At 35.7% G+C, this 17,598-nt stretch overlaps 2 protein-coding genes across 3 annotated transcripts in view; both read right to left on the bottom strand.

The window, feature by feature from the left end:
- Nucleotides 1–17,598, bottom strand: part of LOC138709386 (neurobeachin-like protein 1) — a 686,489-nt gene that overhangs the window by 36,474 nt on the left and 632,417 nt on the right. The gene's annotated exons all lie outside the window — the stretch shown is intronic.
- LOC138709405 (cuticle protein 19.8-like) lies at nucleotides 2,615–16,040 on the bottom strand. Its single transcript, XM_069840145.1, has 2 exons — nucleotides 15,948–16,040; nucleotides 2,615–5,298 (listed from the first exon to the last, which is right to left on the bottom strand). Exons 1-2 carry the CDS (start codon nucleotides 15,957–15,959, stop codon nucleotides 4,978–4,980), a joined length of 333 nt encoding a protein of 110 aa, XP_069696246.1. The 5' UTR covers nucleotides 15,960–16,040; the 3' UTR covers nucleotides 2,615–4,977.

Genomic DNA, 17,598 nt, shown 5'->3' with positions numbered 1-17,598 from the left:
CAATACCTGTTATTATTCGGTTGAGAAGCTTTTGTCATCTAGTCTGCTGTCAAAAAATCTGAAAGTTAGAATTTATAAAACAGTTATATTACCGTTTGTTCTTTATGGTTGTGAAACTTAGACTCTCACTTTGAGAGAGGAACAGAGATTAAGGGTGTATGAGAATAAGGTTCTTAGGAAAATATTTGGGGCTAAGAGGGATGAAGTTGCAGGAGAATGGAGAAAGTTACACAACGCAGAACTGCACGCTTTGTATTCTTCACCTGACATAATTAGGAACATTAAATCCAGACGTTTGAGATGGGCAGGGCATGTGGGACGTACGGGCGAATCCAGAAATGCTTATAGAGTGTTAGTTGGAAGGCCGGAGGGAAAAAGACCTTTGGGGAGGCCGAGACGTAGATGAGAGGTTAATATTAAAATGGATTTGAGGGAGGTGGGATATAATGATAGAGACTGGAATAATCTTGCACAGCATAGGGACCAATGGCGGGCTTACGTGAGGGCGGCAATAAACCTCCGGGTTCGCTAAAAGCCATTTATAAGTAAATAAGAATGGATATATTTAGATCAATGAATTTTGGGACAGAGTTAGAAATATCTCAAAGGCTTCGCGTAAAAATATTATTTTTTGTTAAAAAAAATTTTGACACCTCGTTCACGCATTAAAATCCAGATTTTTTGCTTTATTTTCTTTAGGAAAAACTGTCATTTTCTACAATTCTCTTCAGTTTGAAATTCGCAGCAAATTGACCCGGGACCGCCACTGTCACTTACATCACAACATTGGAAGCTGTTAATCAGCTTATTTCCTCCATTTTAGTAAACAGTTGTGGAGTTTACTACAAATGTGAAAAGATTAGATTTCTTCCTTGAAAAAGAGTGAAAATTGGTCGAAATTCAGGAGTGTGAACGTGAAGTGGCAGATTATTGGGATGTGGAAGAACAATTCGCTCCATAGTCGCTTCTAATTCTCGCTGCACGGAAGTAATAGACTTTATCGCATGCAATTCTAAAAGGCAAAAACACACACCAGTCCATTCGCCAACTTATTCTCCTCTAAACAAAAGGAACCAATAAAGTGTGTACTTTAGTACTCACTATCGAAAAAAAGACAAATGTAGTCTGAAACTTTCTGAATCACTCTTTGTAATAATGCATGTTGCTAGAGACTCTTTAAAGTAGTCACTCTTTAGAGTAGTAATGCATGTTTCTAGTCAGTCTTTAAAGTAGTAATGCATGTTGACAGTCACTCTTTAGGGTAGTAATGCATGTTGATAGTCACTCTTTAAAGTATTAATGCATGTTTCTAGTCAGTCTTTAAAGTAGTAATGCATGTTGACAGACACTCTTTATAGTAGTAATGCATGTTGACAGTCACTCTTTAAAGTAGTAATGCATGTTGATAGTCAGTTTTTTAAGTAGTAATGCATGTTGACAGTCACTCTTTATAGTAGTAATGAATGTTGGCAGTCACTCTTTAAAGTAGTAATACATGTTGCCAGTCACTCTTTAAAGTTGTAATGTATGTTTCCAGTCACTCTTTAAAGTAGTAATGCATGTTGGCAGCCACTCTTTAAAGTAGTAATGCTTGTTTCTAGTCAGTCTTTAAAGTAGTAATGCATGTTTCTAGTCACTCTTTAAAGTAGTAATGCATGTTGATAGTCACTCTTTAAAGTAGTAATGCATGTTGATAGTCACTGTTTAAAGTAGTAATCCATGTTGCTAGTAGTCTCTTCGTAAAAAATCAGAAATGGCTCAAACCATTTTGATTAATTCTGTATTTCATGGTGTTTTTCTCGGATAAAAATACTTGACGAAATTCACTATGAACAAAATAGTGGAGTAGTTGTGAAGAAACAGCGATACACAGACAGACGGAATTTTCTACAATCTACTTTTTTGTATGCAGAAAACGTTTAGGCCTATTTCCATGAAAAACTTGAAATTGAATTTTTGCAGCATCGCAATGTTTCGACTTTATACACTATCTACAAAGAAGCAATTGTGCACTGTTTTCGCCCCTTTAGAACCTCGTGGTACCATCTCTTGTTGCTATAACAGCAGCCACCCTGTAAGGCATGCTCTCCACTAGTTTGTGTAGGATATGCACTGGAATGCGTCGTCATGTTTCTTGCAACATGACACTTAGTTGGACAATGGAAGTTGGCCACATCTCCCGAGACCTCAATCGCCGGTCCAATTTGACCCAAAGGTGCTCAATGGGATTGAGATCGGGACTCTGTGCAGGCCAGTCCAACCGGTGAACTTTATTGCCTGCATACCACTGCATAGTAGCCGCCGAAACATGGGGCCAATTTCCATTGTCCAACTGAGTGCCATGTTGCAAGAGGAATGGCGACACATTCAGTGGATAGCCTACACTATCTAGTGGAGAGCATGCCTGACAGGGTGGCTGCTGTTATAGCAACAAGAGGTGGTACCACGAGGTTCTAAACAGTGCCCAATTACTTTTTTTATAGACAGTGTACTTCGCATAATGAAAACTAAATAGAAATTCACTTCATTTTTTCATTTTCAGCTTCTCCTATAGATATGTTAATAGAGCATGAAGGAATTCAAAGGAGGTGATACAGTAATAACAAAAGTGAAGTCAGTATTTTACTGTATGTTTATTTGCACCACTGCAATACCACAGTAACAAGTTGCGGTAAAGAAAGAAATAAAGTAGATGGTTACATTTCTTCATAAGTTACTTTTCCAAATCCATCTTACTATTTTTTTTCTTCTGAAATACTGTGCGGAAAAAGTAACATTTATGAATTTCTTGTTGGATCTTCTTAACGAAGAATAAAACAAACCAATAATTTTATTGTAAATTCAGAATTTCAAACCAAAGTCAAATATTGTATTAAATAAAACTGTCCCATTGCGATCACATGAATGATTTCACTATATAGAATAGACACAATAAAAGTATCACATCTCGTATTTTTCAGCACAGTGCACATGCCAAATTTTCTGTGTACTCATAATATTTACATCACAGATTCACAATTAAATTCATACTACGAGTCCCATGTTACATGACCGCTGAGTGCTGATGTCGCCATTGTCGTTGTATACAAGACATCGTAGGCGATTACGGAGCGCGGGATACTGAGGAAATCAAAGCATTCGTGGAGGGATATGATGTACTCTGGTAGTTCGTGGAATCAACACCGGTCAATTTACAAGGGACGTGTAGTAACTGGAAAACATAATCAATAAGAAATGTAAACAAAACCTTTCCTTCACACCACACTTACTCTGGGGGTTACACCACCTCTCCAATTGTGCCTTGACCTTATTGCAAGAGGAGAACCAGCTGTAAATCCAAACTCAAGAGAAGTTTCATGAATAAAACAAAAAATCTGGATAATAGAGATATGCATTTCATAATTCGCTTATGCAACCAGATCGCACATAACTAGAACACAATAATTCACATAAATGTCTGGTTATGCCAAGTTAATGACATCAAAAATGGTTGTTCAGTTTGCGATGAATAGTCACATCACGAGAGTAATTTTCTACAGATAAACCTTAAAAATTGAATTCTCTTTCAAATGATGAAATCTATATAATCAGTAAAATAAAATATAAATTACGTACTTGTTATCAAAGTAAACAAATTAATTTAAACGAATTTAGTTCTCATGTTTATCATAATGTAATTACTTAAAACTTTATCGGAAACTACGAAATTTTGAAACTTAAGTGATCAACCAATCGCTATGTTTCCTAAAAATATCAAAATAATATAAAATCATGTTCTCTTCAACTATCTACAATTAAAATTTCTACTTAGAATAGGGCGTTCAAAAGATATGTTTTTCGTTTAACCTTTTGCAGCACAATTTAATTTTTTTATGTTTTTCATATCATGGATCATAACAAAGTTTCGATCAATTTTTTTCAACATTTTAACTCTGCACATAATTTAAAAACACAGATGGCACCTGTATGTACACTCAAGAGATGGTTCCTTGGTGGAATATATGTGCCATAAAATTTAGAAAGAAAGAAAGCTGTGGTTCTTCTGAACAATCACTATGCGGTTAATTTTTTATGGTTTTCATATCATGGATCATAAAAAAGCTTCGATCAATTTTTTTCAACATTTTAACTCTGCACACAATTTCAAAACACAGATGGCACCTGTACATACGCTCAAGAGGTGGTTCCTTGGTGGATTATCTGTGTCATAAAATTTAGAAATAAAGAAAACTGTGGTTCTTCTGAACAACCACTATGAGGGAAAGGGTTAAAACAAAAGAACAAGAGACAAATACTTATAGGCCTATGCACATATTTAGGGACAGAAATGACAATTTTGAAGTAACATAATTACAGATAAGCAAACAAATGCAGAGAAATTTGAAAGTCAAGCATTTAAATAAGAAAAGGAAGACATAGCCTAATTCGGAAGCAGTCCTTTTCACTCTTAAACATTTTCCTGAAAATATTCTTTATGGGACAAAATTTAATAAAACTCTTAATTAAAAATGAATATAATATAATTGTTAATACCGAGACCTACTCATTTAAATATAAAAACAAAACAAAAAAGGAGCATATAGTTAATTTTAAAAGTGATAACAGGATCATATATGATCTGGTGGGATTTATTTATGTTCGGCAATTGGATCATGCCAAAACTTTGGATCGATTTCTAAAACAATAAATGTGTTCAAGTTATGCGATTACATACAGCTGAGTAGAATAATTAGCAACAGTTCCTCTTATGTCGCTCGTTTTATTGAGGCATATTAATTATATTAAAAATCTCAGAGAGTCCCGAATTGTTGAGAATCTCTGCATGACAGAGTCCCACTCAATACATCTTGCAATAGGATCGCGGCTTGAGCAAGCAGATAAATAAGTGACGGCCACTAAGCGCAGCTCTTAAATAGATAAATTGTAGGTAAGCAACATAAATAAGAAGGCGGAAGCACGACGCGACGTCGCGGCTCGTCAGAAGGCCTTGACGGCCGCCTTGGCGTGCACCAGGGGCCCGCGCTGCACGACGGCGTTGAACCCGTTGACTGGGTCGGCGGCGTAGAGCACGGTGCGCACGTGGCCGTCGGGCTCCACCAGGCTGTAGCTGCCCTGCACCACGTCTCCGCTGCGGGTCTCGTGCTGGCTCTTGGCGTCGCCCGTCAGGGCGTCACGGATGTCGTACGCGAACGTGTACTGGGGGTGTGGGTCGTAGTCGGTGCGCAGCGCCACGGCTGGTGCCGCTGGTATCACACCACACTCGGCCACGGCCGCTAGCAGGCCCAGGACGATCGCAAACTGCAACGGGTCACTCCCATTTAGCAAAGAACAATGCATGGATGTCTGATTTTTGCCTGGGCTCATCTATTTTCATCTTCAGATTATCTTCGATTGCTTGTTACAGTATTTCATCATCAATGAATTTTGATCTAAATTTAAAATACTAGCTTCCTTTTTAAATCCCCTGAAACTGGGGTCAATGAAAAACCAATGTGTCCGAAACAGACGCATGCGTGGTGCGAAATGCAAGGCCCGCCTCACATAAATCCGGACTACACGAGAGATAGTGAATAGTTTCTAGAGCTTACATAAATAATTTACTTAAACATTTCATAAATCTCTTCTTCAAGCGTTTATATATAAGAAAAAGGAGCATCTTCTACGGATCTTTGGAAAAAGAAATAAGGGAGAGACTAGTGAAGTGTTTTGTGTGGATTGTGGCGTTATATGGAACAGAATCGTGGACATTATGACTAAGTGAAGAGAAACGACTAGAAGCATTTGAAATGCGGATATGGAGAAGGATAGAACGGGAGATGAGTTCGGGGCAGAAGAAATCAGATAATAGACGACATGAAGATATATGGATCATATGCGAAGATAAAGAGGAAAGCGGAAAATAAGAAAGATTGGAGAATGCTGGCTTTGCAGTGAAAGACCTGTCATTTGGCAGAACACTATATTTGTATGTATGTATCCTGGGACTCATCACGTCGAATATAGGCTACTACATCATTTCCCTATCACCCATTCAAAGGACGCTAGATAGGCCTACAACATCGCTAAATAAATGATTAAAGAACTATTTTTCCATTCATGCAGTAATTTTTGTTTACGCATAGGGCCTACCGATGCACATCTATTATCAGGCGGTACATCTCACTTGACGATGTGTGTCAGAGGAATAACAACTATTTGCATACATCTCAAGTCTGGTTAGTGTAATATGTAGCTAGTCGGCGATGTATGCAATGGGGGGAGGGGGAAGAAACTGGCCACCATAACCTTCCTGGCCTAGTTGCCTCATAAGTGATGCCTTGTTGGTATCACTTATGAGATTTAGACCTGTCTTCGGAGAGTTGACTATTAAAAAAAACGTTAACGGATACTAAAGTAAGCTTTCCTTATTTTATATAATTATCAAATTGTAAAGACGAAGAATGATTGCTGCTTATACTCGTATATCAATATATTTGTGAAGAAACTTCATTTGCTTTAGAAACGATTACCTACACTAATTACCCCACAGTTAACCTTCAGTCTATGATGAGGGCTATGCACACTGCATATAGGCCTGCTTCAATTACTTGCATTACACGACCGGTGCTGATATTATAAGGAGACATGCCTGGTACTAGCGTTATGGAAAAAGCGGTTCGTTTGAGTCTTTATGGAAAAATACATTTCTCCTTTAAATTTCGACCAATGTGTGTAGCGGTGCCCAACCAGCATCATTATGAATTTGGTGGACTACAGTTGGTAGTAAAATCCGTTTCTGTGAGCAAGCTATAACGTTTGGGAGTATTATAGTGCTAACCACACGTCACCTCAGTACTGACTGAAAGATCGTCCACCTCTTCTCAAGCATGTAAACGTGAAACCAGCAATCGGCTAGTAGACCTTGACCTCTATGGGCTGTCGCGAACAAGATTACCAATAAAACGGTGTTCTGAAATATTTTAGTAATGCAGAACTAAAACACAAAAGCGCCTCTACAAATTTTACAGTAACGGCCGAAGGGAAAAGAAGACTGCTGAAATGTTAGACAGACATTAATTCTTTTCGCCGAAAGGAACTACCTTGTCTAACCTTTATGGAGGATTATGATAATAAATGTGTGCGTTAAAAGTGAAAGATCGTGATCTCGATACACGTAAGACACTCTGAAGAAAGGTTGATTTAGGGAATGGCATCATAACGGTTAAAAAATAGTAGCAATCGGGCTATATGCTTAAGATCTTGACCAGAATTACATCTATATAGATAGACGAAGCAGTAGAGGTACAACTTAATTGTAATTACTCATTATTCCTCTGAACTCTTATTCGTTGATCAGTCTGCTATCGCAACAACATAAACTCAGCTACTCTCAGTAGATTATGTATTATCACTATCAATATATTTTCGGTTTATTGTCCAGTTCCGGTTCAACTTAAAAAAAACTGACACGTTACCTTTTCGTAGGTCATCCCATCGATAGTCATGAGATAGTATACTGGGGAACATCGCCATTATATGTTCTAACTAGTTCTTTGACAACACTATTTAACTGCAATATTATTTTTTAATTTCCTGTCTTAAATGTCCGTTAGGTTTATGGTCAAGGAGATACACTCACTGAAAATATTAAAAACTTCATATTAACAGTCTGAATGCATTTTTCTTATGGGGTTGTCAAATTACTCGTAATATTCCAGAACCATACTAGAGCGTGGAAAATCCCATGAAGCTATGGAAATTCTTTGACTGTCTTAGTACATTCCTTAGCAAGGTTTACTTCATTGCATAGGCCTATAGTGGCTGTAGATATTTATGCATGTCATTACCTAAATCTTACTTCCTCCACGTAATGTTTTGCGAATAGTTCCGAAAAATATAAACCCACTACATCTGCGGAACTATTCGAAGAACATTAGTTCTAGTGGATTTACAACTGCGAAACCATTCGAAGAACATTAGCTGTAGTGAATTTACATTTGCGGAATTATTGGAAAACCCATTAAAAGAACATTAGCCGTAGTGGATTTATATCTGCGGAACCATTGGAAGAACATTAGCTGTAATTGATTTACATCTGAGGGACCATTGGAAGAACATTAGCTGTATTCGATTTATATCTGCGGGACCATTGGAAAAACATTAGCTGTAATGGATTTGCATCTGCGGGACCATTGGAAGAACATTAGCTGTAATGGATTTGCATCTGAGGGACCATTGGAAGAACATTAGCTGTAGTGGCTTTGCATCTGCGGGACCATGGGAAGAACATTAGCTGTAATGGATTTGCATCAGCGGGACCATTGGAAGAATATTAGCTGTAATGGATTGGCATCTGCGGGACCATTGGAAGAATATTAGCTGTAATAGATGTGTATCTGCGGAACCATTGTAAGAACATTAGCTGTAATGGATTTGCATTTTCGGGACCATTGGAAGAACATTAGCTATAATGGATTTGCATCTGCCGGACCATTGGAAGACATTAGCTGTAGTGGATTTATATTTGCGGAACTATTGGAAGAACATTAGCTGCAGTCAATTTATATCTGTGGAACCAGTGCAAGAACATTAGCTGTAGTGGATTTATATCTACGGAACCAGTGGAAGAACATTAGCTATAGTGGATTTACATCTGCGGAACCATTCGAAGAATATTAGATAGAGAAACTAGGAAAGAGGTACAAATAATTAAACTTATAAAACAAGCTATGACAAGCTGCCTATGCGGTAGTTAATAATGGGACTATAAAGGAGAAGGTAGGAAAACAGAATCTAGGCCACAGAGATTTTTAAGATCGATATTAGGAATTAGAAGGAATTACAAGAGGGGCCAATTAGAAAAATAAAGATGTACGACAACAATTGAACCTCTACAGTTCAGAGGAAAGAATCATCGACTACAGAAGCAAGTAGTGAAACCCCGTACAAAGAATTACGAAAGAAAAACTACAAAATGAATACTTTTATACCAGCAGGAAGAAACAAGGGGCGTCGGCACACCAAGGAAGAAATGGAAATAATTTTATAGGAGTCGAAACAGACTAGAAGGTCTAATATCTGCCGGAATAATAATTGTCTAAATTCTAAATTGAATTGTTAAACGCAGTTTTAAGTTACTACAAGCAAGAACATTTTTCTTAACAGGTATCTTCAAATTAGGCCTCTATGAATGATCTATTTTAAAATCATTATCCTGTGTGAAAGGGTCTCATATGAGCATACATATCTACACTCCTGTAATACGAAATTCTTTTGCTTCTTCGCAGTGGCGAGGAACCCCACCCATAGCGTGGACTTATATGATAGAAGCTCGGATTTTAACTACGTGTATTATTACACGCAAATTAATAACACGCGGAAGAAATTGAAAGTAAAAGAATTATAATTTACAGAGAATGCAAGAAGTAGGGCTTCCTAGATCAGAGATCAGGGTAGCGTGAAAGTAGATCTCCGATAATTATAATTAACAAGGCGATTCTTCAACACGCATTGCGCCATCACTCTGCGCCCTGCTAGTCTGGCGTACCATATTACACTGTTATACAATTTCCCAATTAACGTTCTTCGTAATAATCTATCCATCATTCCTCATTCATCAGTCAAGTAGCTGTTCTCAAGAGGTTAAATACAGGGCTACACAATTATAACAAGCTACAGTGGAAGGTGTCCACCTGTTCACTAACAATCGAACTTAGGGACAAAATAGCTCATTTAAGAGGGCTTTTAAACAACAAAATATTATTCAGACCCTGGGATGAAATGTCCCACAACCAGAAATACAAGTAGAATACCTATCTTTATGTTTCGAATATAAGGAAATGAGAGAGAAAACGTTTCATTTCTATAATATACTTACAAAAATTCTTCATCGTTGCATGCAGTATTTTGTTATTTGTCCAGCCCAATGAAATGGATTGTATTATTTACGTCATAATTCATTAATTTATAAGTATAAAAAATTTCTGAAATTTTGCGGGTCTTCCTACTATAACGATAAGAGTTCTATAAAAAAAAGTATTCCCAAGAAAACCTCAAATTTAAAATCCATCAGAAATTAAAATTCTATTCTATTCCGTAGACTGATAAGTACTACAAATAAATTTAAACTACTCTGTAATTAGGACGAATGATATTTGAATTTGGCAGAGACGTAGGTGGGAAGATAATATTAAAATGGATTTGAGGGAGGTGGGATATGATGGTAGAGACTGGGTTAATCTTGCTCAGGATAGGGACCAATGGCGGGCTTATGTGAGGGCGGCAATGAACCTCCGGGTTCCTTAAAAGCCAGTAAGTAAGAAAGTAAGTGATATTTGAATTTAGAAAGAATATGACGGAATTTTACGTATCAGTCATCTCGTGTTACATTAAACATATTACAAATATCGAAATTCCACAAGACGAGTTGAAAGAAAATTTAAAGCGCGAGTAATGTAATCATTTGGACATATATTATGTATCAACAGCAAACAACTGGAATAAAAACACTTTAGCATGGTCAACGACAACAGTAATAAAGGAAAGTTCTAATTTAGCTTTGAAGGGTTTTCTAGAGATTTTACGACACTTACACTATAGGTACTTCAATTAAAATTACAACTCATTTTACTTTTTATTTTATTTTTATCTTTATCTTTTTACTTTTAATGCAGATTTTCGTGATCTTAAATAATTTACAATTATTGTAAGTAATTTAATCTATTGTAAATTTCAATTTATGTAAACTAAATTCTTATAAGGTATTTAAATGTCACACCTTGTCTTTAACAACATCACCAAATTGGGGAAGATTACGCAATAATAATAATAATAATAATAATAATAATAATAATAATAATAATAATACAGAACTCTTACAGAAAAAAAAATACGATTAGAAAGTATAGTTCATCTCAAACATCTTAATAAAATAATTACATAAAATGCAAGAAATGGATAATAATATACTTAAAGAACTTGATTTCTAACATCAATGCAAAAGCAGAAAAGACCCTGGACGACCTATACGAAGATCGCGTGACAAGGACATCTGCTGCCTTGAAGGAATGACTCTTCAAGATCTAATTCTCAGCTTGTTATTAAATAATAATGGGCTTAATTAATATAATAGCAAAATAATAATGGTTTCAATCAGCAGTACTGAATCTACACTATCTAGTTCATGCATTTAATCACAGACTTCGAAAGTTAAATATTTTGACTACAGAACAAAAATTATTACAACAGTAGAGGTAATATTACATATAAATAATTAGATACCTATCATTTACTCACCGGTAATTTGTAAGGCGTATTTATTTATAATTTTATTCCAAAAATAACCACGGGAAAAAATAAAATCAATTGGTCATGTCATAATATAATCAGACATAACACATTTTTAGTTAATTAATTGAGGTGAGAACGATTTTTAAGCAAGGAACAGGAAGACCGAGTAGAAAATACATCAAACACATGCTCAGTAAAATGAAGTGCAACAACTATGAATAACTGAAAAGAACAGTAGGACAAAGACAAACATGGATCAAGGGACAATGCGACGTCTTTAGAATTGTTTGACTGTTAAGTCTACGAACACTGAACTCAGTAAGTGAAAACCAATACACGGATTTCGTATCAGATATAATCTTGAATGGAAAGAACAACACATGTTTATTCAGATACAGCTTGATATGAAAATATGAAACCCCCAATAATTCGTTGCTGAAAATATTGAGATTCTACAACATATCTAAAAACTTCCGTCAATTCCTAAAACGTTTAAGAAAAGCAGGAAAACAAACTCTTGAAAACGTTCGCACTCAAAAAGTGAACTTTCAAATGTATGAGTGTTTCCAGTTTCCTAAAGTTTATTATGTTTACATTAGAAGCAAAAAGGCAGTCAAATCTTTCATTTCGGCTGCATGAATGAAAATTGTTATGCAAAATATAACACTCAAAAAATTAAATGAATACATAGGCCTTATAAATGTTCTTTGTCATAGATAAATACGCTCAATTACACATTACCAAAGAAACATTAATTACAAAAGTTAAAAACTGCAACGTGTTCCAAATTAAGAAAACACGTCCTACAAATAACTGAGACTAGGACATGAAAATGTATAACAAACAAAACACGAACAGAAATTAACACAGCTGCTTACCACCACATTACAGACAAAAAGTATACTAAAATTATGAAAACGTGTTAATTCAAGTGCTGTTGTTTAATTATCTCAAATAATTTTGACACAGTTCTCGTATACTCATATTATGCTCAAACAACTACAAGTTGGAGGGATTTTCTGTGATTTGTCCAAAGCCTTTGACTGTATAAATCATAAAATGCTGCTAGATAAATTAGATTATTATGGAATTAAAGGTGTTGTACACCAATGGTTTTATTCATATCTCATACATAGAAAACAGAAAGTCGAAATCAATACAACTATGAAATCTGCCTCGGCATGGGGAACTATTAATAATGGAATTCCTCAAAAATCAATATTAGGTCCTCTACTTTTTCTAGTGTTCATAAATGATCTTGCCCCCCTAATAAAAGATGTAGGTCTTCCCATATTATTTGCAGATGACACAAGTATAATAATTATAGCCAATAACTCCAACACATTCCAATCTTCAACAGAGGAATGCTTCTGTAATCAGACCAGGCGTTAGGAATTAAGACTGAAAGCAGATTATGATTTTGTAATTCTGTCCGGATTTTCTCAAGTTCAGTTTTGGACTTTTCCACCGTAATACCTCATTCCTTCACGTGGGATCGATATGACGCCGAATGACCCAACTAAAACAATAGAAAATAAGGTATCTGAAATAGAGATGGCCGATATTTCACAAACCGATATTTTGTCACAGGTATTTTTTTGTCACAGATAAACCTGTGACTGATGACGCGAAATATCTGTGACAAAATATCGCTATCGAAATCTGCTCCGTATTCAGTACTCTGTCACCGTTCCAACGTCTGTGACTGATATTTTCTCCTCTACGTCGTGGGTTTGCGCATGCGCATGATACAATAACAGCAATCGGGCGGTGGTATTTGATTATTTTTTCGTGATATTTTGTTCAATATTATTTTTTTCAAAGTGATGATGTGTTGCAAAGTTATTAGCGGCATTATAGTAATATAATCATGAATCTGACATTTTGTTTTCATATTTTAGTCTGTATATATGTTTTATAAATATTTTATGTATTCCCCCGAGATCTTCACATTTTCACATTAAGCTTACTGTCAATTTATATTAATGTGTAAGTATTTTCCACTCAATTAAAACCGAACGAGACAAAACTGGCTAATATGATGGGCAACTTATTTCGCTAAACTAACCTTGAGGTAGTTTCCTTCGTATTCCCCTTATACACCTTGCATATACGAATCTGTGACAGGTCAGGTTTGGTTGGTTTAAGCTTTTATTATGCCTAGACATATACGATCAACGATTAAACTAGCGTTGAGGTAGTCCCCTTCGTACTCCGTATATACACCTTGCATATACGAATCTGTGACAGGTTAGGTTTGGTTAGTTTAGGCTTTGTTATGCCTTGGATATACGATCAACTGCATCTCCACAAAAAAATCAAATTCAACGATTTTCACTTCCGAAATCACCTAAACTACCTCAGCGCTAGTTTAACCCGAGGAACTGTCTCTCCAAAAAAAAAAAAAAAAAAAAAAAAAAAAAAAAAAAAAAAAAAAATCTTTATAAATGCAACGATTTTCACATCCGAATTCGCCGAAACTACTTCAGCGCTAGTTTCACAATCTTATTATAAATTATATAATGATTACACGATTTAAATAATAATACCATTGGTTACCAATACTTTATCTTGTGTAAAATCTTGTCTGAACAACAGTTTTGTGTTATAATTATTTTCCATTGTTTTTCCAAATACTGATGCTTCGTTAATTTTTATTCTGACTCAATATTATAATGTTAATGCACGACTTAAAATAATTATTTATCCATTATATTATATACAATAAAAAGGATCAATTTTTAAAACGATTAGGATAATCACAAACCTCAATTTTTCCATACTCAACTACATAAAAAAATTATCAACTGATTCCATATCTAAAATCGACTACGATATAACCTCTTGGTATATGAGGTTAACTTTTTACATGTTTCTGTTGAGTTAGCTTAGTATTTATTTGTTAATGGTACATGTACATAACTTATTTGTTGCATTTTCCCATATACACCACTGATGTGTGGCGTGTATAGAGAATTCGTATTCACGTTGCACTGCTCTTCAATATTTCCTGTTAATTTTTATCGGTGTAACAAAATATCGGTGTAATTCGTGCATATTGTGCTTACTTGTCGATATAAAATATCGGTGTGACAAAATCACAGATAAAAGTCACAGATATTTAATTGTCACAGTCACAGTTGTCACAGATACTTGGAAATATCGTTTAAGCTCAACTCTAATCTGAAAGAACAAAATGTCCATTTCATATTTAGGGTTCGAACCTACGATTGTTATCTTTATGAAGCACTAAAGCTATATTTTGCCATTACTTACAATAACACGAGTTATAATAATAATAATAATAATAAAAATACTAATAATTACTTATTTACTTACTTTTAGGGAACCCGGAGGTTCATTGCCGCCCTCACATAAGCCCGCCATTGGTCCCTATCCTGAACAAGATTAATCCAGTCTCTATCATCATATCCCACCTTCCTCAAATCCATTTTAATATTATCTTCAAATCTACGTTTCGGCCTCCCTAAAGGTCTTTTTCCCTCCGGCCTCCCAACTAACACTCTATATGCATTTATAGATTAGCCCGTACGTGCTACATGCCCTGCCCATCTCAAACGTCTGGATTTAATGTTCATAATTATGTCAGGCGAAAAATTCAATGCGTGCAGTTTTGTGTTGTGTAACTTTCTCCATTCTCCTGTAACTTCATCCCTCTTAGCCCCAAATATTTTCCTAAGCACCTTATTCTCAATGTTCCTCTCTCAAAGTGAGAGTCCAAGTTTCACAACCATAATGAACAATCGGTAATATAACTGTTTTATAAATTCTAACTTTCAAATTTTTTTGACAGCAGGCTGGTTAATAAAAACTTCTCAACCGAATAATAACAGGCATTTCCCATATTTATTCTGTGTTTAATTTTCTCCCGAGTATCATTTATATGTGTTACTGTTGCTCCCAGGTATTTGAATTTTTCCACCTTTTAAAAAGATAAATTTCCAATCTTTATATTTCCATTTGGGATAATATTCTCGTCACGAGACATAATCATATACTTTGTCTTTTCGGGATTACCTTCCGAATCTATCGCTTTACTTGCTTCAAGTAAAATTCCCGTGTTTTCCCTAATCGTTTGTGGATTTTCTCCTAATATATTCACGTCATCCGCATAGACAAGCAGCTGATGTAACTAGTTCAATTACAAACCCTGTCTGTTATCCTGGACTTTCCTAATGGCATACTCTAAAGCAAAGTTAAAAAGTAAAGATGATAAGTGCATCTCATTGCTTTAGCCCACAGTGAATTGGAAATGCATCTGACAGAAATTGACCTATACGGACTCTGCTGCACGTTTCACTGAGACATTTTAATTAATCGAACTAGTTTCTTGGGAATATCAAATTCAATAAGAATATCATATAAAACTTCTTTCTTAACCGAGTCATATGCCTTTTTGAAATCTATAAATAACTGATGCACTGTACCCTTATACTCCCATTTTTTCTCCATTATCTGTCGAATACAAAATATCTGATCAATAGTTGATCTATTACGCCTAAAACCACATTGATGATCCCCAATAATTTCATCTACATATGGAGTTAATAATAATAATAATAATAATAATAATAATAATAATAATAATAATAATAAAAATGTAATAACAAGTGTATTGTACTGTACTGTAGTGTCAGTTAATCTACCCAGGACTTTACCTTGAGAGCCATGTCTGTGGATATGCAGCCGAAGAAAGATCGCTGGTTGTTGTGTACTGAAGACGACGCTCGCCTTCCTTTTTATAAAGCACAATGCGTGTCGCTTTGCCAACCAGGAAGACGTCACACTATCCACATGATCGATTGTTATTAAAACGCTTCCTTGGTCGGCGACTTCAGAATCCCAAAATCTTCCTTCGCCTCCAGGAAAATGTATAGAATTTTAGGTACATCGAAGGCACGGAACCGGAACTATTAGTACATAAATTTGGGGTGCGAATATGAGATATTTAAAGAGTAAAGACGAATCTGAAGATGGCCGGAAGTGGAGACATGTTGTAGGTCACTTTCTCGTCGGCTGTTGTGCCAAATCAAATCACGTGCTGACACGGGTCGCGAATACGCGATGACGGCCATTAATCGACATCTTCGCTATTAAGTGAGCGTCCATCATGACACTTTCCTCAGTTCAAGAGCTGCGGCGCGTCGCACACGGCCCCAGTCATTATTCAAACGCTTTTCAAACTACAGACTTTCAGAGTTCATGAACTGGTGAGAAGAAAGAAGGTGGCCACAAATTTAAGGACTCGCCTGGGGTATATCTCAAAATGTCGAGAAAAGCACGAAAAAACACATAGCCTACTTAAGGGAAATCGGGACCTGAAAACGTGATGTTTTCTTAAATGTAAAGCAAATAGTAAAAATATTTGGGGCTAAGAGGGATGAAGTTACAGGAGAATGGAGAAAGTTACACAACACAGAACTGCACGCATTGTATTCCTCACCTGACATAATTAGGAACATTAAATCCAGACGTTTGAGATGGGCAGGGCATGTAGCACGTATGGGCGAATCCAGAAATGCATATACAATGTTAGTTGGGAGGCCGGAGGGAAAAATACCTTTGGGGAGACCGAGACGTAGATGGGAAAATAATATTAAAATGGATTTGAGGGAGGTGGGATATGATGATAGAGAGTGGATTAATCTTGCTCAGGATAGGGACCAATGGCGGGCTTATGTAGGGGCGGCAATGAACCTTCCGGTTCCTTAAAAGCCAGTAAGTAAAGCAAATAGTAAACCTTAGAAGAGCACATTTCAAAACGCCTAGATTGCAGGCGCAAATGTTCTGTCATTTGGACGGAGTTAATAATAGTCCAACGGACAATTTGAAAAAAAAAAAAAATATATATATATATATATATATATATATATATTTACACAAATCTGTTGATGCCAGGTTAATTTAACTGTGCAATATCTGAATTTTGCTGTTATTTATAAGCAAATATTCGTTTATTGCATAAAATTCATTTATTTATTTTGCTTTGAAATATTAATTCAACTGGTGGTCTCTTATTAAAAATCGGTTAGTCTTTTTTGGTATTATTTGTGCTATTTTTTGTAATAGTATGAATGTTATAATAGTTCTTGCATAAAATGTTTTATAAAAAAAAAACAATTTATTTCAATGGCCAATATCTCGAAACAGGTTTTTGGCGCTTGGTCTCTTATTGCGTAACTCCGTCCATATTATGTTGGAAATAAGCTTTATAGAGGGTTCGCAAATACATTCACTGACTCTGAATCAATACAGCATTTGCAGTGCAAGCTAACTGCATCTGTGGTGTAATGGCTATCATTAAAATCC

Source organism: Periplaneta americana, chromosome 11 (genome assembly GCF_040183065.1).
Source record: "Periplaneta americana isolate PAMFEO1 chromosome 11, P.americana_PAMFEO1_priV1, whole genome shotgun sequence".
NCBI classification, from domain to species: Eukaryota; Metazoa; Arthropoda; class Insecta; order Blattodea; family Blattidae; genus Periplaneta; species Periplaneta americana.
The sequence above is the reverse complement of the archived record's forward strand: the minus strand, read 5'-3'. Positions and strand labels throughout refer to the sequence as shown.